General features: G+C 42.1%; 1 protein-coding gene across 4 annotated transcripts in view; it reads right to left on the bottom strand.

Moving 5' to 3' along the window:
- The window catches only part of DGKG (diacylglycerol kinase gamma), a 206,791-nt gene that overhangs the window by 62,061 nt on the left and 118,872 nt on the right, over positions 1-25,858 (bottom strand). For all 4 annotated transcript variants that reach the window (XM_077117823.1, XM_077117820.1, XM_077117821.1 and 1 more), the window contains one exon: positions 22,578-22,642. In XM_077117823.1, coding sequence (XP_076973938.1) covers positions 22,578-22,642 — 65 coding nt within the window. The remainder of the gene's footprint in view (positions 1-22,577; positions 22,643-25,858) is intronic.

The following is a 25,858-nucleotide window of genomic DNA, read 5'->3' on the forward strand; positions in this document are numbered from 1 at the left end:
GCAGGAGATCAATTCTCCATTGGTAGTTCTTTTTTGTAATTGAAAGACAATACTTTTGTTTTTTGTCTGTCCATCTGTCCATCCACCCACTCATCCATCCATCCATCTGTCCATCTGTCTGTCCATCCATTCCTCTATCCACTGAACATTTATGGAACACTACTATGGGCCAGGCGCTGGGTAGGGCCTGGAAATAAGTGCTGAATAAGAGAGGCAGGATCTCTGGCCTCACAGAGCTTACATACTTTTCATGGCTTTACCAAGACTCTAGCATTCAATCTCTGACCCATAAAAGAACATGTATTCAAAATCTAAGAGCACCTACATTTCCTATTTTAACTCAAGTACTTTTTGGTTAGAAGTGAATGACCTTTTGGTTTTCACTCTGCTAAACATTTTACATATATGATCTCTTTCAATTCTCAGAAGAAGCCTGTGATGTAGGTATCATTGCTACAGTCAAGGAAACCAAGACTAAGCGAGGATAATTAACTTGGCAAAGGTTGCAAATCTAGTAATTTCAGAGGGGATACCCAAACCCTGACTGTATGAGCCCAGAGCCTGTGCTTTGCTGCCATGCTGCCCTATTTTGGCTTGCTTTGTGTTCTGTAATAATATGTTGTGTGGTGTGTTGTGTACTTTTTATTATACTTACCAGATTGCTGCAGTTCACCTTTGCCAGAAGTTGTTAAATGTATGCACCTAGAGGCCTGGGGTGTTAGTGGTTGTATCTCATCCTACGAAATACTTCCTGATGAAGAGTGTCAGATCTTCTTAGCTCCCAATGGCAAGGACAGTTCTCAAGGGATCTGAATCTGACATATCACAGGCACCTCTTGGTCTGGAATCTACACAGTGTCAGGTAGTTAGGGACACCAGAATTGATCCCTGGCAAGGCCAGCAACCTTCCAGGACACTCCTACTCCTTTCCTTCTCTCAGTTCACACTTGAATGGGGCAGAAACACTGCTCTGGAGCCACACCCAACATAAAGGGGAATAGGGAAAGCTATGTATCATTTTCAGGAAACAAACACATTGCTCTTCAGGCACCTCCAATTTCAGGTTTAACATGGGCCATTTTCAGCCATTCATAAGAAGAGAGGGCAGACTCACCTAATGTAAAGAACCCAGAATAGAAACAAGGAGTCATACTCTGGCTCTGCCCCTTTTGGGTAACATAACTTTGTGCAAGTTACGAACTTTTCTGAGCCTACTTACCTATAAAATGGGCTAATATTTACTCAGAGTATTGAAAAGATTAAGTGAGATAACACATGTAAATTCACCTGGAACAGGTCTTGGTCTATAGAAGGCTCTGCACTCATTAAAAGTTTGGTGATTGAATGTTGCTGATGCCTTGTCAATAACAAAAGCATTTGTTTCCTAATGAAGGTCACATATCTGTTACTCAGAAAAATAGCCACTAGCCTTTCTTCAAGATAATAGGGAAGAGAAGGATATTGATTGCCTCTGTCCTAGCCACAGAAATGGTTGAAAGACCAAAGGCAGGGGCCACAGGGACAAAGAAAGAACGAGACTCCTATTGAGATAAAGGCTGACCAGGTAAAGAAGAATCCCAGGGGCCAGAATGGTTGGGCTCAGAGCTGTTAAAGGTGGGCCCTGAGGTGGAGGCAGGCAATGACCTAAGAGGAGATGAGATACAACCTTCCTGTTCGTATGTTGGGGTGCTCATGTTAAGGATGTCACTGGGCTTGTCTGAGGTTGGGTTCCCTGCAGGCTACTGGCTGTCCCCTTTCTCAGCTACTATGGAATCAGGAAGGGAATCAAACTTCTGTCCCACTGTCACTGCACACTAAGACACCTTACTAAGGGAACTGTAGTCTGGATTCCTTTGATTCCATTGATACTGCCAGGGCAGATCTGTATAGCAGGAAGTGATCACAGGTAATTTGGTGATTTGGAAGTAGAAGGCTGCTTTGTCATTTATTTCCCAGATTGGAGTGAAATATTCACATTCCTCATGTGAATGCTTTTCCTTCACCAGCATCAGCACCAGCATCAAAAGCCTTTGGTAAATGCCTTTAGACACATCATTTGGGGTGGGAGACACAGTCCCCTCTCTCTCTTGGCCAACCAGAGAGTCTGAATGTCAATTTTCTTCACTTTTGAAGATGTCTCCCGAGCCACTTCACTCAGCCCTTTTTGGAGGACTTCTGTGGCTGAACGTGGCCCCTTGCTTGTGTCTGTTTCACCGACTGTTGTGCCAAGAACATGGGATTCAGAATCTGAGGGGCCAGGGTTTGTGCTTGGCTCTGTCAGTTACTGGCTGGGCAAGTTAAGTTTTTTGAAACTTCATTTCCTCTTCTACAAAATGGGAATATTAATCTTTACCCAGCAAAGTTGCTGTGAGGCATATGTGGCAAATATAAAGCACCAAGCAGGTGTTTAGGGCATGGTAAGGGCTCAATAACTGCTCTTTCCTGTTGCTAGGAGACACAGTCACCGGAAGACTCATTCTATGGATGGCTGCCGAGCCAGGGGCAGGAGGAGTGTGGGGGTCTATCAGAGTCAGCCAACACTTTTTGAAGAAAATAAAACTAACAATGTTTTAATGACTTCTGGAATGCTTTTTCTGCATCTCTTGAGTTTCCTTTGGCCCACCATTTCTTTCCCTCTCATAATCACCTTTCAGCTGGAGATGACTAATCTTTAACACGTTGTTCTGAGATGAATTTCCAGGTCCAGGAAACTTGTAGCTTCCCTGACAGGCTCTGAACTGTCCAGGTGTACCTGTTCTTGAGGCAGAGGGTCCTGACCTGGGCCCCAAGGGACTCTCAGTCACAGAGAGGAATGACAAATAATAGTGGTGACACAATGGATTAACTCCATTTCAGGTTGTCTCAATCTTCTACCAGTTTATAAGAAAATAGCATCAATTGGAGAGTAGTTGCACCTTTTCATTTAACAAATGAGGGGAAAAAATGAGACTAATTTAAAATGTTCTTTTATGTTTGTCAGCAAATTAAGGCTGGAATCCAGTCATCATTCTGACAGCTATGAATAGCCTGTTCTGAAGGACATCCACAAGCAACAGCAAGATAGCTGCTGGGCATTTTTACCAGCAGAGACAACTTATTTAACCTTTCCCCTTGAGCTTCTGGTGGTCATTTTCTAAGAATCTAGGAATTTTAAGGGCAATAGACTTTTTGAAGTTATTGAAACATGAAAACCTTTCTTTGGGCTCAGAAGTCTATGCAGAGGACCCTACAGTTATTTCTGTAAATAGATGCCCTTGAAGTGAAGTTATTCTTTGTAGTTTGGACTTTGATAATCAGGGTCCCTGAGTGGCTCATGCCTCAAATAGGCAGGAAGTCCTTCTATGCCAGCCAGCATTAGGTTGGGAGGGCTGATGAAACCGATACTACCCTCAAGTTATGTTGGGAAGGTGTGGGAGCAGAATAATGTGGTGGGGGCTATGCCAGACCAGCAAGCAGGAGATTTGTCTTCCTGTCCCAAGCCTCATACACACCAGCTAGGTGATGCCAGGAGAGTCACTCAGGTCTCTGGGCCTCAGGTCCTCATCCATACATTGAAGGCCTTGGACCAGATGACTTCTAGGCTTCTCCTTGCAACCTGAACAACTTGAGATAACACCGATCAGGAAAGGATGGGAGGGCCTCTGTGGTTCACGATTGCTGCCATGTAGGACTGCAAGCTCAAGTGTTGCCAGAGCTGCCTATTTTTTTTTTTTTAAGAAGCCAGAAATATGTATTTTTATGTAAAATCTCCTGATTTTCAGAGTTGGCAACTAATTCAACTTTTTAAGGGTATATTCTATAGGCCAAAAAATACACATCCCAGGAAAGTATTTTTGCCTGACAGTTATGCCTAGCTAAAAGGCCACTTCTGCATGGCTATAAATTTTCATGAAATTCATCTCAATTGAAAAGAAAACACAAAACAATCAGTCAGTATCCTTTTGGGTTTGCTGGGTGATGTTATCACTACCACTATTGAAAGTAATGGACTAGTGTCAGGTTATTCTGGTAAATAATAATCTAACAGAATCAAACAGGTATAACAGAAACACAGAAAGGGCAAATGCAACTAGAGTTGAATTCTAATTGAATGGCGAACACTAGTTATCATATTGAATATTTTATCTGTTAACATTTTACAATGTTTGCATCCTAAGTGTCATTGGAGTTTCGTAATATTAGTGTTAAGCAAGTTTATATCAAGAGTTTAAAAAATGCCAAAGCAGGTGGGCTTGGCTCTAAGGCAAGGGTTTCCAGTCCCATAAGAGGCCCATGACCACCATCTCACAGGTGCTGCAGAGGCCATCTGTGTCACCCTCACACTCAGCTGTCCTGGCCCATCAGAGAGCTTGTCACCACATCTAATCCACCCTGCATGCTGTCTCCTGTTCTCACTGCTCGTTGGAATGGGCACTCAGTGACCAGCAGGCATGGAGCTGTAGATGGAATAATCTTTTCCAAGAGGAGGCATTGACCCCTTTGGTTCAAGGGAAAGTGAACACCCAGCAATCAGGAAGGAGGCTTTATAAATAGCTGTTTTTGTTCTCTGAATGTGACTCTTGTGCCTGCTGTTCCTGCCAAAAGATTTGTCTTGGCTTGGTGTATTTCAGCTTTAAGGGGCAAGGTATTCCCTGGCTTTTAGAAGCTTTGTGTTCACAGCACTCAGAAAAAGCTAGGGAGGTAAATGATGCAAGGACTGGAGACTAAAGACCAGGAAGAGAAAGAAGGGGCAGAACAAGAAAGAGGGAGAGCTCGAGACGAGGATTAACACACACACACACACACACACACACACACACACACACACAACTAAATGGTCAAGAAAGGAGAAATACTAGGATGAAAATACCAGGATGTATTTTTTTTTTGTATATATATGGAATCTGCTTAAAACTTCATGGAGATACTTCTTAAGTCATTTGCATGTGTGAAAAAAGTTACCTGTAAAGTCACAGATGACAGATTGGTTGACTTTAAGGGGCCTTTGGGGTCCAGCGATTCCTAGCCAGGGGATCACAGGTTCCAAGGAGTCATCCAAAGTGTAAATGGGGTCCATGAATTGTTGTCAGCATTTCCTAATGTGCAATAGTATTTGAGCATTTAATCATAATAAAGATGCATAGGCTAATTAGTGGGTTAAATTTTTTTATGTGAAATGGAATTAAATCAATTACAATGGTTACTTCTTGCTGGTAAAAGGCATTGATCAAATGGTGAATAGATGTCGTTGAATAATAAAAATGAGAAAACAAACTATTATGGCTGACAATGAGCTTATTAAAAAAATCATATTCAATATGGCACCCATGGTTGGGGTGGTGGGAAATGAATAAAAAAAGGTATTTGATAGTAAAAGGGTGAGGAACTGCTACTTCATACCAGATATGGTTGGTGGCTCACTGCTAAGCTATGATAGCTTTCCCATGGTACAGATTAGGAAACTGAGATTAGTCTCTAATTGTGCAGCTGGGAGTCACAGAGCCAGAGTTCAAAGCAGTTCCTATGCTTTACCTTTCCACTCTCCCTGGTTGTTGTTGCTATGTCCCAGAGGCATTTGAGAGAAATGGAAAAGTCAACCAATCCACAAAAGTTAGTGACTGCAAAGCTGCAGGTCATTCCCATTCATGCTTGTGGGCTGCGATTGCTCATATCTGCTACCAGGCCATGTGCATGGTCATAGAATCCCTGCTTCAAGTTGGCTGGTTCTGTGGACACTGTGGCATTCTTTTTTTTTTTTTTTTAACATGGGCAGGCACCGGGAATCGAACCCAGGTTCTCGGGCATGGCAGGCAAGCACTCTTACCTGCTGAGCCACTGTGGCCCGCCCCACTGTGGCATTCTTATGCCAGAGATGGTGGTCTGCACCTTCTTACTGGTCTCTGGTCTCCACTTTTGTCTCAAAGTAATAATGGACCAGACCCAAAAGCTTCATGCCCAGAACAGCCTCTCTACTCCTTCAAGGGTAAAACTCCCTCTGAACAGTGACCCTTCTCTTCTACCAGAGATAGTTTGTCCCTATGGACTGTAGACACGTTCTCCTCTGACAGGCTTGCCTGAATTCCATCTGGCACTTGCTAAGGCTGATTCTAGGCAGGAAGCTTGCCAAAGTCTGAAATCAGATGCTCCCCAATGTGGCACACTGGACACATGTGCATGGGGGGACACTCATGCAGTCCCCAACAAGAAGGCTTCTCTGATGTTCATGTTTCATTATTACCAAACATGCTCCCAGACATTGCCTCAGCAGTCCCAGCAGGCTGACCAGAGAACAGCCACGGTAAGGTGGATGCCATCACACGGTTCTGCCACTGGAGTAGGGGGCGACCCTCAGAAGAGGCTGACGAGCAGGCTTGGTGGGCAGCTATCTCATCAGGGTTTTCCTCTCCTGAGGCCTGAGTAGCCAGGGTGTTTCTCTAGTCAGTATCTGTCCTTGATGGGAGAAAATAGTTCCCATTCTTCATTAAAAAGTGAGAGAGAAAAAAAAACCCAAACAACAAGAACAAAACAACAAAAGGCATCTCACAGAATTTGGCTGCTTTTTAAGAATTCTTTCTCCCTTTGAAGATTTATTCATAGGAAGAAAATCCTCTTCAAGCAGATTTAGTGGAGGCTAAAGGGCACTAAATAAGCTTGTTCTCATCACCTATCAGAGAGCAAAGTCAAATACTAGGACAAAAGAAATCCTGAGCCTGGGTGGGGGAGGGAGGAAGGTGGGAGGGCTGTGTTTGTTTCTAAGCTTCTATAATGATTACTTATCTCTTTTGTAGCTTTTTGATTCTGAACTATGCTTTACCAGCATGCATGCATCCATCCGCCCACGAAGCTGGCATTTGAAGGGAGGAGGGAGCCGCCAGGTGGGTGAGGACAGTTTATTAAAGGAAGGCCACTTTGCTGGACTTAAGCCTCCCCTGAGGATGGCTGCTTCCTGGGTCCTGTTCAAACAGACTGGAAACTAGGAACTGCCTGGGGGAGCAGAGGCTAACCCCAAACTTCAGAAGCAGGTTCAGTCCTTCACCTGTACTGTAATTGCCATGTGGGTTCCAGGAAAGAACTGTGATGCCGTCAGATTACTTCCTCTCTAGCTCCTCACCCCTCAATCCAGCTGTTGAGAATCATCTTGGTTTCTACTTATCAGGTATTTGCTATGTGCCAGGAACTGTACCAAAGGGTCCCCCTCATTTGATCCTCATGTCTACCTTCTATGGTAGGTAGGTACCATCCTGATTATTTTGTAGATGTGTTTTATACTGTTGTGGCTTGGTACATGCAAAGCAAGACTGGAATAAAATCATGGTGGCTAAGGGAGCCCAGGCCGAGTAAGCCTGCTCTCTCCCTTACTCTTACTCTTACAACCAGCCTTTCTACACATGAGGCTGTGCCTGACTTATGACAGGTCAAGTTACAAAAGCCTCTTGGTTAAGCCGGTAATTTCTACCTCTGAGCACAGTTCTCTCTAAAAATAATGTTATGGTGAGGTTGGGTTCTCAGGCTAACCCACAAAAGCCAATTAACCCATTATGTACACAGAACATAATATCTAGTTTTGGAGATGGTTTGGTGGAGTTGAAAGAGCTCTGATCAAAAGCCAGGAAGGTCTGGATCCAATCCACAGTTGAGTGGCTTACTTGCTATGTTGCCTTAGGCAAGCCATTTAGTCTCTGTCTCTTGTTTGTTCATCTTTGAATTGGGATATTAATATTGACCTTGCAGGGATTGTTGGGAATATTAATTGAGAATGTATATATGGATCACATGACCGTATAATAGAACTCCATCACCATGTGGCCCCATGGATTCTGAGTTCCAACTTCAGATACAAGCAACACATTCTTCCTGCTGACATTGGAAAAAGGAACTTTGTTTTCTTTGATTTCCTGATTAAGAAACATGGAGACACCTTCTCCTCAAACACCCTGGTGGCGACCCTGATGTCTGGGAGTTGGAGTTCTTATTAGGATGGAATGTTAAGATAGGCTGGAGATGCCAGAGGGAAAGTAAGAAGGAGCAGAGGTAGGAAGTGTCATAAATGGCACACACTATGTATGCATCATATTTCTTTCTTTTGCTATCATAAAACTCCCAAGACGATCTGGTTACTTCCTCCTAAATTTCTGTACTTTCCACACTATCAACCCGTTAGATATCTGGTCAGATTTAAGTCCATACTAAGGAAATACCACCCTCCTTGCTTCCTCTACCTTTTAAGCCATGAAATTGTCTCAGCAAAGCAAGTCCAAAATTCATTAGATGGGGGAGATTCCTTGTTAGATAGCCCCTTTCTGTCCCTATGCATCCTCCTCCTGTGCCAGTTTAAAAAATCTTAAATAGGAATGCATCAGCTGGAGCCTCACTCTGCCTGAGAGGACTGTAGTATACACAGCCAACAAAATCCTTGCTATTTCACCCTTTTGGAATCCTCATCCATATGCTCTCTTTGTTTCCAAGCTTAGGTTGGTGACATTTTATACTTGTGTATACATTCCTAACACCCTTTTCAATAACTTGCAGTTCATCTGAATACCGTCCCTACTCAGCATCATATTCTGGTTGTGTGCTCTACCCAACCCTATCTCAGTGCCTTCTCTGAGGTCATTCTTATCTCTCTAATGAATACATCTCGTTCAGTTTGCAACTCTCACTGTGCAGTTGGCAAACACAACCCAGCTGTAGGTGGGGCCCTATGCTTCTCCCTGCCAGTTCCTTGGGAGAACGGCTTTTCCCGCCTCTGCTATGGCTCTTATTTCCAGCTCACACCTGCCACCCCTCCATGGGCTGTGATTTTAGAGTTTCATTTGAACATTCTACTTTATCCCTCTTAAATCTCATTTTAAAGCTCCACTGTTTGGTCTTCAAGTTGTTGGCCAAAAATATTCCTCTTGGTTTATGTGACAAGCTCCTGATTGTTTGCCAGGGGTTTCTGGTTCCAGCACCAAAATCCATGGTCCAGAAGAACTGTCATTCTCCGGGCCAGATACAGAGTAGCATTGTGCTCTCCATATGTGCCTGTTTTTTCTAAAATTATGTCCCATGGCTGAGGAAGTGAGAAACATCACTTATGCCCATGACCCTTTAGTTTCTTACCAAAGACACCAGGGTCACTAGAGATATTAACCAGGATTTTTCTGGATGTGCCATTTGCTCCCATGCTCATAAACAGTAGGGAAGAAAGAGTCCCCGAGTTTTATAAGCATGTGCATAGCTTTTCATCTCTAAAGAAATTTTCACGAATGTGAATCCATCAAAATATTGGTCTTCATGCTCTGAGGTGGGGAGATTCTTTTGACAAGTAAATTAGGGAAACTAAGTTCTTCATCCTGTTTTGCATGGTTTCAATAGGTTAAACTCTATATTAAAGGAAAGGAGTCATATAGAAAAGGAATCTGTTTAACTTGGAATGATGATTGATCGCCTTCCCTTTTCCTGTGAAGTTCCTATTAACATTCTGTGGAATGCACTTTAACCAATGCGACATGCTGGAAGACAACCTGTACAGGTTCTCATCAAACCTCATGAAGAGTGTTGACTACCACATTTTCCCTTTTTCAGAAGGCCCAAATCTATCCTCCTTGGGCAGAGCCTCATGCCTCTTTTTTCTCCAAATAGCTACAACTATTTGAAAGTTATGGAACACCATGACTTAAACTTCTGGACAAGTAGCTTAAAGCTGATGTTGCTCTTTCCTGAAATTTCCACTTTACAGATGGTTAATTATCATGAATGCTAACATTACACTATCAAGTCTTGATTATTAAAAGAACAAGTTATCTGGTCAGTGGATTTCCCAGTTTCTCACACCTTTTCTTCCTTTCCAACTTATTGACTCCTTGTTGACCATTTTATTTTTCTTTATTGCACTTTTTACCAGTTAAGTGGGGGAAAGATTTTAAGCATACGCTATGAACCAGGTCATTAGTATAAATGCAAGGGCATGTTGCTGTGCTACCTTCACCACCATCCTGCTTGTGAGTGCAGAGACCTTGATGATGAGCAGCCTCTGTCCCTTTTCCTACCCAAAATAAGGGATTAGGTAGATACAGGGGAGCAGAGGAAAAATCTTTTTAATTAGAATGCTCTGTGTTGACACAGCCCATAAAAGATTCCAAGACTAACAGTTTAGGATTTTAACTTATCCTGGACTTTCTCACTACATCTTATGCTATGGTAACCCAGAGATGGAGATTATGAACACACTTTAAGCTTACTGAGTTCAAAGGCAAGGTAGGGCACTTGGCTTGAATGGTACTTTGGAATGCTCGCCACAAAGGGCCACTTTCAAGATTAAAGGGACCCTTCAGACTACAGAATAGAAAATGTCTTGTTACTAGACAGTGAGGAATTTCAATCTAAAGGTAGGTTCAATAAACATGAATATCCAGTGCTTACATAAGTCCCTGGTGCTTCAGCGATTTGAGAGTATAAGTACATTCTTGGAATGAGGAGAGACCTTCTTTTATTGAAGAGCATTAGAAGATTGGGAAAATGTGTTTTTTTAGTTAACTGTGAAGTGATAAGACCAAAAAAAAACTGATCGAAATTAAGCACTTTTATAATCTTCAAAGTAAAGATCTACAACCTTCAAAATAGAGCTGTGATGACACCATGAAAAGGATAGTATAGAGAGAATTCTTAGACTGGCAAAGAGCCCGAATTCTAAAGTCCTGACCAAAGCTCAGATTTTTTAAGTTATTATTACAGACAAGAGTCACAACATCATGCAATTAGAGATTCTACAGTGTACTCACAAATATATTGCTGTATGTTCTCCTTAAACATCGCTGTAGTAACCAATAGCATCATACCAACACCTGAAAAATTTCAAATTCACATACTTTATCTGCTCTAATTCGCACAAGCACCTTATGAAATAGTTCCTCTTTCCATTTACACACCAGAAAATTAAGAATCAGAGAAGTGATTAACTTTCCCAAGGGCATACAGTAAGTAAGAGACAGGGTGGGGGCTGAAACCTAGTGATGTTGAATGCAAGGAAACCTAAGCGTTGGCATCTACGATTTGCATAGGGTAATCTGGACACATGGCATTGTAAAGCCACATGCCAGAGTGATTGAGAAATTATTCAGTTACATCACTAAAGGGAGCTACTAACTTTTGCAAAATGCTGCTTTCAAAATTTCCTTTGGCCACATAATAAGCACATTATAATTTTCTTTAGTAACTGCTTATCTAAATAGGAGTTAAAACTAGTACTTGAATCTTTAAGGTATTATTTTCACCTTGTTTTTCAGTGTCTTTTTAATAAAACACATGCAAATAAGAACAGTTCTAAGAAGATATATAGGGATGAATATGCTAATCATATCAGCTCAAAATATAAAATATGGACTCTGTTATAACAATGCTCTTATGCGCAATGACAGTAATTCTCCAAAATTGTAATTAATAAAGTACAATAGAAAGCTAGTAAATTCTTATGTTCTCTTCTCATGAGTTAAAAATGAAAAACAAAAAAACATGTTAAGATAACTTTAAAAGCCACCTGAGTTGAGTTTTGCAAGAGGGAGTCTTCCTAGTGAGGAAGGGAGAATGATGTGGATTTTTTTTTCAATTGGATTTCTCCTATTACAAGCAAATAGCATGCTTTAAGGTTCAGGTCTTATAAAAAGGCCCTGTGGATGATTTCCATAGTTTTTCTGGCCTCATATGTACTAACTCCCGCAGATCAGGTAGGCTGGCTCCCCTCTTCTCTCTCCTAATATCCTCATTGTTTCTGTTCCCCTCTAGGAGTTACCTTCTCTCACTTCCTCGGTCTCTTTTTACAGTAACACTGTACTGTTGTAACAGTTCATCAAGACCCACTATTTAAAAGTTCTAGTGTTTCTAGTAGCCTTGAAATTTTTGTTTTGGAAATTCTTTGAAGGGTAATTCATTCATTGATGCAGTCAAGAAACATTTACTGACTGGCTGCCCTTGCCATCTGCTTACCTGCAGGAGAAAGTGCAAACTCCGGTGCAGAGCTCCAAGAGCTTGTCTTAGATGCCTCCTACCTGCCTTTCCACCTCATCTGGAACCTCTCATCTTTCCTCTCATGTCCCGTGTCCCTCACATCTCTGCCCTTTGCTCAGGCTGCTTCCCTCCTCCTACAACACACCAGGTTCCTTTCTCCCCTTGGCGAACTCCCCATTTCTCTCAATCTCTCACTCAAATGTTACATTTTTTTTCTGAAGTCTAATCTCTCTTTCTCAGTTAGGGGCTTCCACAGAATGTTCATTATTCATACCCCCTCTTTAAAATAAGACTCACCATATTATATTGTATTTTCTCCTTTGTTGAGGGTTTGGGGGAGGGTTGGTAATTAGCTTCTGTTGCCATCTTCCCAGGGAAATGCATGAACTCCTGGAAAATGGAGCTGTGATAATCCATCTTGCTTCTCAGCCCTAGCTTGGTGCTAATGCAAAATACATGCTCAACACATTTTTGGCCAAGTGAAGGAATATGGTTAGCATTACTGATTTTAATCAGTGGATCCCAAGGAGGATTCGAACCCTTCTCTGGCTGAGAAAGCTTATGAACTTAGCTAAAGAGATGATAGTTTAGCACCCAAACCAGGAGTTATAGAAAACAAAGAGGATAACTAAAAGTGGGAGAAATTTGTCAAAAACCTTATAGGTGGATCTTAAGAGAAAAGGGAGACAAAGTAGAGCCCAGGGCTGGGGTCATTTGGGGAGGGGATGGTCAGAATATTTTGGGCTAAATTTTTAAACAAGTAATAGTGCCACAGAGGGAGATGTCATGCTAGACTGAAGAATTAAGGACATGAGAACATGAGGGGGAGGTCAGAGTAACAGGGCAAGTAAGAGATAAGTTTGAATTGTGTTTGAGAAGGAGAACTTCATAATGGGCACTGAATGCAAAGCAAGAAAGTTTAGCTCCATTAAATGGAACATGGATTGTTGCAATAGGCTCTTGGGTAGTAGTGGTAGGACAGAAAACATGTTTCAGGGAGACTGATGGGTTGTTCCATGTAGGGTGGAATTGAGTGGGAAAAGCACCTATCTTGGAGGCTGGGAAGTGATACTCCTGGGCTGGGGGAGGGGGTGGTGAGGAAATCCTAGGTTGGGATATCTTGGGGAACCAATTGGGAATTGAGGAACAATGGAGGTACAAAGTCTCATGGATGGTAAGGACTCCTCAGTCAGTTCTGGAGGAGGAAGCAGAGAACTTCCATTTGGAGTGGGGCCATCATGGATACATAAATGAGACTACCCTCTGTTTCTAGAAATCCTTGGGGGAGATCTATAACTTTTCTCAATAACTCATTTCAGCCTTTAATATGTCCCCAGAAGATTCCTTGTCCCATCCAAAATGGAAATTCCTCATTGTTTTAGTTTCATACCTTCTAAAGCACATACCATATAATAGGTTGGCTTAACAACAGGAATTTATTGGCTTACAGTTTCAGAGGCTAGAAGGCTTCCTTTCTTCTGGGGTCTGTATCTTTTGGCTGAGGTTCCTTGGCTTTTCTGTCTCATGACAATGCACATGGCAGCATCTTCTTTCTCTTTTGGGTCCTGATGACTTCCAGCTTCTGGCTGCTTCCCACAGCTTCACTTTCTGTTGCCTTCTCTATAAGGCCTTTGTAATAGGATTGAGACCCATTCTGACTCAGTTGGGTCACATCTTAAATGAAGTAACCTCATCATAAGGTCCTATTTACAATAAGTCAATACTCATAGGAATGGGTTAAGATCAAGAACTTGTTTTTCTGGGGTACATAGCTCCAAATTACCACACTCACTATAAGCAGTGTTTTTCCTCCTTTTTCCTTAAGCCTGGATGGAGAATAAGGAGGTGTGGTCACTATTTCTTATTGTGGATCCTCTGCCTTCTCCTTTCCAGGACAAATGATTTTGTTTCAATTAAGAGGGTCTGAGTTTTATTTCCTATAATCATCACTGAGGCTCTTCTCTAGTCTCTTTCTTGGGTTCTTCTTTGGGTACCAAACTGGGCATAGAGAGAGACAGGGGAGTACAATAGCAGCTCTGGAGTTAGAGATCTAGGTTTGAATAACAGCTCTGTTATTAACTAGTTATATGGTTTTGAGAAAGTTGATAATCTCTCTGAGGCTCATTTTTTAAATCTACAAAATGGATTGATAATATTCGTCTTATTCTTGGAAAGTTGTGCTCCAAGAATTATTATCTATTATTAAAAATAATGTATATGAAATGCTTGCAACCACTCAGCAAATGATGACCACTACTTGTTAGTATGGGTTGGAGCAGTGCAGATTACATTGGGAATGCATTGTTTCATTGAATCCTCAAAATGGTCCCATGAAGTGAGGTACTTGTGGTTGTCAGAACAATGCTCCCTCCACCCCAAACATGTCCACGTACTACTCCCTGGAACCTGTGACTGTGTTAGGTTACACAGCAAAGGGGAATTAAGCTTGTGGATAGAATTAAGCTTGCTAATTAGCTAGCCTTGAGATGGGAAGATTATCCTGGATTATCAAGGTGGGGCCAATATACTCACAAAGGTTCTTTTAAGTGTAAAAGAGAGGCAGAAGAGAATGTCAGAGTGATGCAATGTGAGAAAGACTTGGCTGGCCATTACTGGCTTTGAAGATGGAGGGGACTATCAGCCAAGGAGTGCAGTCAGCCTCTAGAAGATGGAAAAGGCAAGGAAATGAGTTTTCCCTTAGATCACCCAGGAAGGAATGAAGCCCTGCTGATACCTTAATTCTAGGCCAGAGAGACACATTTCAGATTTCTGACCTCCAGAATTTTAATATAATAAATTTGCATTCTTTTAAGCCACTAAATTTGCGATAATGTGTTATAGCACCTATTTACCAGGTAAGCAGATTGAGGTTTAGTAAGAGTAACTTGATCAAGGTCACAAATATAGTAACTTGAGCCATAAGTGACAGCTCCAGGACTTGAATCTGAGTTGTCTGATGACATAATTGCACTCTTGGGCACTGGGCTCCATCGGAGCCCCAAAGTGACTGCCCAGCACACATAAACATAAAATTGAAACTCATAACCATCCCTAACAGCCCACTGCTCACTGTAACTGTCAGAATTGATGTTATTATTTGGGATTTAAATTGGTCTTTCCAGTTATATTTTCCATACAAAAATAATCTAATTACTCCTTTACAAGAAAATCCTTTGTGAGGATTCTCCGTAAGTCTGTTTTCAGTGAAATAATCTCGATTACTTCGGCATTTTTTATAGGATATGGTTTTAAGTTCTGGCACATTCTGACCTCTCCCTTCTGGAAAGCATCCAGACTGTCAACACTTACTTGAGGACCCAGCCAGCTTCTAACTTGCTTTGAATATGTGTACTTTGATTTTCTTCCATGAGGTTATCTTGCTGACTTTAACCCTTCTGATCTTTATTATATACTACATCTTGAGCTCTTTGATGGAAATATTCCCAGAAATCAATCAATCAATAAATATTGATACTAATGGATTATCTGGCCCAAAGATTTGAAAACATAGCTTGCTTTCAAGTTCCTTCTGATATTATCACAAACTTATTCCACTCTTTGTTGACATGAATAATACCTTTTCTATACTGGGCTGACAGGTGCTAGGAAAATTGGCCTGCTAAGCTAAAGTAAGGAATAACTCTGGCAAACCTGCAACTTTGTAGGGAGCCTTGAGATACCATAGGCTGCTCTTGGGTAAGCCGTCTGAGAGGCTGTGCTGTCTGAATGAAGCCAGGAGGAAATGAAAGAAATGTTAGGAGTCAATGTGATTTCATCATATTACCTCAAATACTGTGAATCAAGTATTTTATTCACAGTAAAATCAAGACAGACTTGCACACAAATTTTAGTAACAGCCTCCTAAAATCTTTGATTAAAGGCTTTGAATGTTCCCTGCTGCTGTTCCCTCATTTCTGCAAGTAATAAAAGGCCGACTGTAAACAAATAGTTCAGCCAATAAAAACCTAGTCTTTTGTAGTTGCAAAATGATGACCATCTGGTGGGAAAAAAAAAAACATTGACCCATATTTCATTCATTTTACTTTCTGTGTCTCTCCCAAGGAGAAATGGGTGATGGATAAAATATTTTGTGGGTAAGTACATAAACAGTCAGTAAATAAGGACATTACTCTGTAAGAACTGAGTTGAAGAGCCAAAGGTAATTGAACACAAAGCATAAAGTTTGCATTTTCTTTATAAACATCTATGAGGATAAGAAAAAAAAAAAGAAGAAAAGAAAATGTCACAGTTAACTTCATTTGGGGATTTTCTGAATCCCAAGTATTTGAAAAAGTGGTTTGATCTGAGGAGAAAAGGTGCAAACAATTTGAACCTCTGGTATTTAGGACAGTTCTCTTTTGAGGTGCTGGGAATTAGATGAGGAGATGCAAAACACAACTAAGGGCACAGAATGAAGACTCCAATGTCAGGAAATTTTAACCCTGTTGTATTTGCTCTGCTGTTATATCTTTATGTTTTAGAAAAGCTAAACATCTTGGTGGTAACATTGGACTACCTCACAGGTTCCTGGAAAGAATAACTTAGAATAGGTTTATTTTTAGATAAAAAAGAAAATCTTATCTAACGGTGATGCATACATATTTTTTTGCTGTAACTGCAGGACATAAACACAGGTATTCAAGAGAAGAGGTCCTTTTCTTTCCAGACTGGCAGGATTCGAGCTTTGCTGGTGTCTATTTTGTCTCTAACAGGACATCTCTGTGTTCATTTAAAGGGAAGATGTGTGTAGTGGGCGAGGAAAGAGCAAGCATTAATGAAGGAAGGGTAGTCACATCTGGGGCAACTTGTTGCCCTGGCCCACTTGCTCACCCACCCACCAACTATGCTTTCCAAGGCCTGGGCTGGTAACCATAAGCATCCATGATGCACATAGCACCTGTCCTGCAACTCTCCCTTACTTACTCCTGTCCTGCTCCTCCTGATATCATTTCAGCCAAACTCTGTGATCCCTTACCTGTTCCTGCCTCTAGCCCAAAGTAAGCATTTGGATTTAGAATCTTTGGTATGCAGACCCCAAACCTCTGCCCTTGAATCTTCATGGAGACAATGAAGAGACTCCCCTCTACTGCTCCAGTCCTGTAGAATCTAACTCAGTCCTAGTTGGTGTGCATATTGGGGCATACTGCCATTCCCTAAGAGAGGGATTGGGACAGACTTGATGTATTGCTGCTGTGGTCACCTCAATGTAGTGGTTCTCCAACTTTTCAGTTTAAGGGCTACATCAATGGAGCAAAGACCCTGTGATAACTGAATCCCACCTAACTCCATCATAAAAGCTTTTTATTGGCACAAAGTAATACTTCCCTCATAGTTTTCATTCAACAATACTCAACAATGAGTGTTTATCGAGAACTTACTATGTGCTGTGAACCTTCATATTACATCATTAAGTACTTATAGCAATCTTGCAAGATTTTCAGATGAGGAAGCAAAGGGTTAGGGAGATTATGCCTAGTAAGTGGCAGAGTTGGTAAATGGCAGAGCCAAGTTTTGATGGCAACTCGGTCTATCACCTGCTGCCTCCTTCTATAAACATCTACTAAGTGCTTAGTTATTTGCAAGATATATTTCCAATCTCTTAAGGACTCAACCTACATTAGGACTGCTGGGGATCCTCTCATCAACTACTCCTCAGGTCTGACTCCAAGAAAACTAACACTCCAGAGCTTGTTAACTCCCCAGGGGCTTCTGGGAAAGGCGGTCAGCTTCTGGTAGGAATGAAGCACTGTTGCGGTCTCTTTGAAAAGCTTACAGGAAGTATCTTGCTTCAGCCAAACTGCTGAGAGACACATTCAAGTGGATGACACTCAACAGGTTTGGAATAACAACATTCCTCAAGTGCCCTGGGTTTCTGACCAATAACTACAAAAAATCCACAGTCAGACTTCTCTTTCTGGATACTCACTGACAGTGACTTTGGAAGTGAGTAGCTTTTATGTATATATTCCATCTGTATAAAAACTTTCACAGAGACTCAATCTGGACACTTGATAGAGGACTTGTGCTTGGCCAAGACTTTGGTGGCATCTTCAGCTCCTCTGCTAGTTCTGATTTCTGCCTGCTTCTCTCCCCCTTGTTGAAACACTCTTTCCTCCATTCTTTTGCCTCTATTGCAAATGTTGCACTCTGTGAGCTCTGGCAGAAGTGTCATTTTCAAATTTAAATTAACTGCTTTCTCCTTGCCACTGTTGTCTCAAGCTTGATAAATCGCATAGAGTCCAGTGCTTAGAAGGGCACTGGGCTTGATTTAATGCACTGCCATCACTGTCTTGAAATTAATAGTATTTGAACAAGGGACCCAGCATTTTCATTTTGTCATTGGACCCACCAATCATGTAGCCAGTCTTGCTCCTTCCACTGAACATTGAAACAGGGAGAAGAGTCCTGCTGCATGGGGTAAGAGTTGGGGGTCTACGCTATGGTCTCCTCTTTGGAACTCAGCAGACATTTTCCTACAGAGACAATCTAGAAGAGTGGATGGAGCTGATGATAGCTCAACCCTGCTTAGCCTGAGTGTCCTCATTTCTAGAATGGAGACAATAACACCCATGCTTTATGTTCTTGTATTGAGTGGGCTCACATATAAAGTACCTGTCCGTGTCTGGTATACACTGGTGTTTGCTAAGTGAAATCCATGGGAGATAGCAGGTGCAGCAAACAGAGCTTGGACTCTGGCATTGGAAGCCAGGTTAGAATCAAATCATCCCTACCACTTAGTAAGATATATGATCTCAGCTAGGTGACTTAGCTTCTCCAGCCTCAGTTCTTTCATGTGTAAAATGGGAATGCTAATATTCATCTTGTAAGGTTGTTTTGGGATTTAAATAAGTTAACATATTTGGAGAACCTGCTTCACAGCCTGGCACCCCATAGGAGCTCACAAAATAACAGTCCTTAATATAACTTTTCTTATAACACTATTTCTGCACTCTGAACAATTAATTTACAAATGATAGGGGACACAACCATTAATGTATGTATACTATACAACTTCTTATATTATATTATATATCACCTCCTTGTATGTTAAAATAATGTTGTAAAACATATTTGAGGCTTTTTTTCCTTCTTTGCTAGAATATGAATTCCTTAAAGGCAGTGATCATGTCTTATTTATTTTAGTATCCTAGCACGCTTTCTAACACATTAGGAACACAGTTGAATTAAATCTCTCTTCTGTTGTTTATGTTAACAATGAAATGATAATGTTCATAACATTCCTAATTTAGCAATGACTAGTGAGTAAAAAGTGCCCCAAATAGCCCCACGTAGGTCCTGAAAGGCCTTTTCTCCTTGCCCATCATACTTGGTATTTTCCTGCATCCTTGAGTCTGGTTCTTGCCCTGTTAACAAAGTTATTTCATCAGGGAACATAATTTAGTTCATGTAACCAACCACCTTCCCTGGTAACAACCTGTGCCATTGGGGGAAGAATTTCCTGAAACCCCATAGTTGAATCATGATTTGATGCCTCTTAGGATTCAAAGAGGCCTCAGAACTGTGATTTTTAACCATTTGAGGGTTATGGGTCCTTTTAAGAACCTTCTGATAGTTATGGACGTCCTCTCTAGGTAAGTACCTTCAATGTATTCCATACCATTTCCAGGTGTTCTCAGAGCCCCTGATGAACATGACTCCAGGTTCAGAATTCTTATTAGAATAATCCAGAAAACTAAACAAGCTTCCTTGAGCCCAGGTTTGTAATTCTTGTTAGAAGAGCCCAGAAAACTCAATGAACAATGCGGAAGATAAAAATCTCTCGATAAGTTCTAGCCTTGGCTAGTCATACTCCCTTGTTGAAAATAAAACAAAACAAAACAATTACAGTTTCTGGATTTGACCGCAGGGTTGTCCCTGAGGGTCCAGGGCTGGGTATGAAAGGTAAAGGCTCCCAGCCCAGCAGTGGCCACTCTTTGGAGAACCTAAGTTCAGCCAAGTTAAAACGAAGCCCTGTTTGATAATCTCGTTTACATCTCCAAATCCTGGGTGTCAGGCTTCTTCCTCTCCCTTGTGGCCCTTCCTAAGTTTAGCTGTTGGTGTAATGGGGTAACCATGGCAACAACCACCTGCCTATTTAAAACCAGCTCCCATGCTAAATAAGGAAGCCGGGAGAAAATGGCTGCTCGCCTGCCTCGCAGTGGACAAACGGGGCATCCTGGGTGTTTTCCAACATGGGAAAGGCAGGGTGGAAGCAGCAGGGACACGAGGTTCTTAATAGAAAGTGTTCTGTGGCCTTGTGATGCCACCTCTATCCCACTGCGTCTCCACATATTGGACAACCCCAAGGACTAACCTGCAAATCCACGTGCCCGTCATCACAGGAGACCACACTACCTTGATCTCAGCCAGGTGAAGGGTGAGGCATGAATCTAATCACAAAGAATAGTTTTGGTAATGGGACGTGAGAGGTGGGAAGGGAACAAAATTCCATTCACAGTGAATCGGTCCATGCTTTGCATTGAAATGCATGCTATACCTTTTTTTTTTCCCCGGACAGGTGTATCGTTCTAGTTGTATTTAATTCTGACATATTAAAACGCATGTGGGAGGAAGGTGTGAAGAGAAAAATAAACACCCCAAGTGCCTTATTTAGATAGTTCGGGCTGCATAATTTCACATGTGGATAATGGATGATTGCTCCATTTATGCCATATGGTGACCTGTCTTTTGAATTGTGGAATATGGAGAAATTCCTCCCTCCCTCCGCTCTCTTGCTCTCTACAAATTATGGAGGTTTCCCCCCTTTCCTGTGCCAGGAGACCATACAACCGCCCACACGGAGAGGCTTGCCCTTCCCCAAGCCTGCCACGCTCTGCTCTCTCATTCCCTTGTATCTTTTTGCACAGTTAATCCCTTCTGCCTGGGTTGCCCTTCTCCTTTCTCCAACCTGGCAAATGTCAGCTTCTTTTCTGTATCTCTGTTTAAGCATCTCTGTCTTTGGAAAACTCTCCAGGTCGAGTCCCATGCTCTTGCTTTGTGTTCCCACAGCTCACCTCTATTTTCTTAACAAGTCATTGCGCACATTTACTTTCCAGTCTGTTCCCACCGTTGGGCTACACATCTTTATCTAAAACACCTACAGAGCAGTACCTGGCCCATAGAATGTTTTCAAAAGATGCTGCTGAGTGAATGAATAAACACACCCCATGGATTTCTCAAGTATATGGCGCCTCAAACAGCAATGTGTACGTGCATGGCTACTTTGAAAGTCTGTGGAATGGCTGGAAGAGTGGAGGTATGAAAAACTGTGATGGTACATATATTTGAGAGTGAAAAAGGTTTTGTGAGAGAGGGAACATTTGATTTGTAAGCTTGTGACTGTATCGGAGTGGGGGCTGAAATACAGGTGGTAATAGCAGTTAGAGAGTGGGTGTGGTCTCCTTGTGTGAGAGAACAAGAAATGTGCCTGTGATGGAAATTGAAAGCAAATCCTAATAGTTAGTTCAGTGGCGATTAGACCGCATACCTCACTCTTCCTGAAGCTTTTGTTCAGTGTCTGATCCCTAAAATGATTTTCTTCTTTTCGGTTAACCTGTCAGGTGTAGGATCAGGGGAAAGAAGTAGGAAAGAAAATGAGGGAGCTCTTTGTGGGTGCTGGATTTAAATGAATGTCGCCAGATAACGTCCTGGCCTCTACTTTGAAGAGAATCTTATGAGCTAAATAAAAGTTAAAGCTCTCAGGCTCAACGACCAAATCCAAATTATTATACACCCTTTTTCCCACCTGCCTGAGTGTGAGAGAGGGGTCCAGCCATCATCTTGAAGTGGTACAAAAAAGAGGAAAGAGAAAGGATAGAAATGAACCAATGAGAAGAAAAAGAAAGAAGGGAGAAGGAGAAAGGTAATTTAACAATCCCAGGGGAGAGATATGCCTATCACAACTCAGTTCTCACAAATTCCCACCTGCAAGCAAAAAGTCTTTTGCTTTGTATGTCGATGACCTGGTTTTCTCTTCCCTTTCATTTTTGGACTTAACACTCATCCTTCACACAGGACGCCTCAGTGGAGGCTGGGACCTGGTGGGCTCTGGTCTCCCCGCCTTTGTAGAGGCTGCCACAGGCCCCTCCACTGCTGCCCTCTGCTGTCCATGGATGCAGAGACCACACAGCCCCTGGTCCTTGCACTCCCACTCATCTCCAGCCTGACGCAGAGTGGCCGCCTCCTCCCCTTTGGGACACTGAGAAGCGAAGGGGCCTTGGGAACCCCCTCCACCGTTTCTGCCTCCTCCCCAGAGAACTGCAAGGGGCTGTGGGTGGGGTCACTGTATGCTCCAGCTAACCAGGAGCAAAACTGCCCCTAGGCGGATGCCCATGCTTCCCTCTCTACCCCTCAACCCCTCCCTCCCTCTGCAAGCAACCTCTGGGATGGGAGAGGCAACCAGGCCGTGGCAGGTTTCTGACATTTCTTTCTTCTTGGAAATGGAAACCCCCCTTCCGGCAATTTGGCAGGAAAGCGGAGTTCCTTGGTGGCCCTGGCCAAGAGTATTTATTTCCCTGAGAGCAGGTGGGAGGCCTCGGCCTGGCCAGTCTCGTGGGGCGGGGAGGGGATGGAGGGCAGCGCAGAGGGGCCTACAGGGGCGATTGCCCTCTTACCTACTGTTGAATTTTTCTGGGTGTTTCTCTCTCATCATGTGGAATCTGTGGGCAATTGAGGCATCCTGGAAGGGAAAGAGTCAAAAGCAGATTCCTGGTTAGTGGTCATGAATGCAACATGGGAGGGCAAAAGCTAACATGGTCTCACTGAATCCCCCTTCCCCCCAAATCCTGAGACACAGGTGAGATCCCAACGCTCAGACAGAGACTTAACAACAGGGTCCAAGGTTGTGAGTTAGTGCCACGAATACGTATAGGTATAGTTCCTACTTCAGTTGACTTCAGAAGCCTTGCAATACTAGCTCTATACCTGCTCACTGAGAAACAGAGAGTTTAGGGGTAGCTTAAGGGATGGCCGGCCCCTGTGAGCAGGGAGAAGTGTGTGTCAGTGAGTAGAGTGCATAAGCCTCCGTGTGGGGCTCAGAGTGTGTCTTTGAAATGCCATGCCATATTAACTCTTTTTTTTTTTTTTAAAAAATACTTTTTATTTTGAAATATTTTAAGACTCACAAGAAGTTTGCAAAAATAGTACAGCGAGTACCTTCACCCACTTCTCCAGTGATAACATCTTATATAACCATAGTACACTGTCAAAACCAGGAAGGTGACATTGTTAGGTACCATGTTTATTAACTCTTAATCATCTATATCAGTGAAGTAGTCACATTGGGTAACCTACTTAGCAGATAATAATTAGAGATATATATTTAAATTTTTGGCATCTGTTCTTTTTATTACTTCACTGAACTGATTCTCGGCAAGGTCAATGAGAACTTCTGCTGTCCTATTATTAGTGCCTCTCTTTTCTACACTGTTGACCACCTGTTCCTTGGCCCTCACAGTTAGGATGGCTCCCAAGGCACTGTCCTTCCCAGCTCTCCATCCTCTGGTCAGAGCTGTTTGAAACCATGGTTTTCCCTGAGTTCTATCTGTGATCCACACTCCACTTCGTGGCTATTTCATTAACTCTCATGGTTGTCACAGCATCTGGATGCTGATGCCTCCGCAATGCCTACATCCATAACCAGGCAGGGTTTCACACCTCCAGCAGAACTTATCTTTCCCCCTCAAACTCAGTCTGTCATCCGTGAAAATGGCCTCATTTTCCAGCCAAAGTGTTTGTAATGCCTTTTGCTATTTAGGCCCTGTGGCCAGCACTTTAGGTACAAGTGCTAGGCCGTAAGAATAGAAAGTCCAATTGGACTGAAGGCAGGAGGCAATACAGAAACAAGGGAACTGATACAGACTTAAAAAAACAATACACAAATAGAGAAACCCATTTATTGGAATATGTGGCTGAAAGAGCCCTGAAATTCCATATTTGTGATTTTTCAGCAAATGCATATAAATCCATTCTTTGATATGGAAACTGTGCAAAAGAAAATTTTTGCAAATTTTTTTTTTAGCATCATAAAGTATATGTTTAGTGAAGAAACATTTCTGAGCATCCACTGTGCTTGGTGAGTGAAATACAGGCTGATGGAAGGGACAGAAGGTCTAGAAGCAAGTTAGGAGACAAAGAACTAACATTAGGACTTGGCATTGAAGTAATCTCAGCTGGCAGTCTACTCATGAAAAGTGGGGAGAATAAGTAAAAACGGTGGGTTTATTTTGTGGTTGGCAAAGACTCATTGCTGAAATGATGTCTTGAGAATTTAACATTTGAACCACAGCTTTTGATTAAAAAAAAAGTCTTTAGTTTAAGATACATCAAAAGTTGAAGCTCTTGGTGAGGCCCCCCTGTGGGTGCATGGTGGGAAGTGTGCAACCCCAGGGCGGCCTGTGCAAACTGGGTCTTTTCCACCCTCATGGCTTCTCCAGGCAGTAGCACCCCATGCTGCCAGACTGGGCCCACCTTCCTTTCTCTGAGCAAGTTTCAATGCACATTCTGAAAAGACTCATGTGACATTTGTCAAATGTTTCTCTAGAATTCAAGGAGACATTCCATTATTCGGTTCTTTTGATGTTAATTTTCTACTGTCAGGAAAAAAAAGGAAAAAGCAATCACATGTTACCTGGCACTATTCAGGCTTCCCTACCCCCTATTCCCCACACTGCTTACACTGGCTCCTGGGTTTTTTATTTTGTTTTGCTCTCTGGAATATGTACATGGGCCTCTACCCCTCTGTGCACTTCTTCTGACTGTCCTCAGCTTTTTCATAACCAAGAATTGCAAAGCTTCTTTTCAGCAAGACCGTCATTTGCAATACTTTAGTTAAGCACGTGACTTCTAATTTGACAAATCCTTGGTAAATTCTCAAAGAACTTTGCCATCAAGTCTTGAAAATAAAATGATGATAAAGAGTCTGACCATGTTTCTCTACTAAGGTATTAAAAAGAGAATTGAGAATCACCTTTACTCTCTGTTGAGCTCTCTGTGTCAGCCACTGAACTGGGTCTCTTTATTTCAGTTCTGATTTAAGTTTTGGGAACAAGTGCACAATGGTCCAAAGCCTGTCTTAGTAATAATTACCGCCAAATGTGACTTCTGTTTTGAAGGGGGAAGATAGGAACTGCAAATCCTTGGAAGTGAGCAAAGTGTTTCTGATGGCCCCACTGCCTGGCTTCTTTTCTATGCAGTGCTGGGTGAAGAGGAGATGATGAGGGGCACAGACACAGGGTTACTCTTTCTTGAACTAAAACTGCAGCACATGGCTCAACAAAAGATTTTTGTGCTCCTTCTAAATCTAAGCAGCAGTCATCTGCACTATGAGTTACTAGAATGTTTGGGCCAGAGCTGTTCAATAGAAATATAATGTAGTTCATGTTTGTAATTAAAAGTTTTCTAGCAGCCACATTAAAAAAAGTAAAAAGAAACAGATGAAGTTAATTTTAATAATGTACTTTAATTGATCCAGTATACCCCAGATGTTATCACTATAATATGTAACTGACATAAAAAATTATTGAGATATTTTCCACTCTTTTTTCATACCAAGTTTTTGAAGTAAGGTATGTATTTTACACTTACAGCATATCTTAACTTGGAGAGGTCACATTTCAAGTGCACAATTGCCACATGTGGCTAGTGGCTCCCATATTGGCAGTGGGATATAAGACAGAAAGGAGACAATAGGACGGATTATTTGAAATGGGGATTGTTCTGAGTTATTGAGGATTCGGGAATAGAAAAAAATGTGGACCCCTTGCCTAGGACATGCCTCAGTGAATCCCATTGTCTTAGTAGCTTCGTGGCTCTCACAGATGACAGAAAAGAATCTGATGCTGAAAGAATCCCAAAGTTTGCAGGAAAAATCACATACTGTTGACAAATTCCCTAG

This window comes from Tamandua tetradactyla, chromosome 10, assembly GCF_023851605.1.
Source record: "Tamandua tetradactyla isolate mTamTet1 chromosome 10, mTamTet1.pri, whole genome shotgun sequence".
In the NCBI taxonomy this organism is placed as follows: Eukaryota; Metazoa; Chordata; class Mammalia; order Pilosa; family Myrmecophagidae; genus Tamandua; species Tamandua tetradactyla.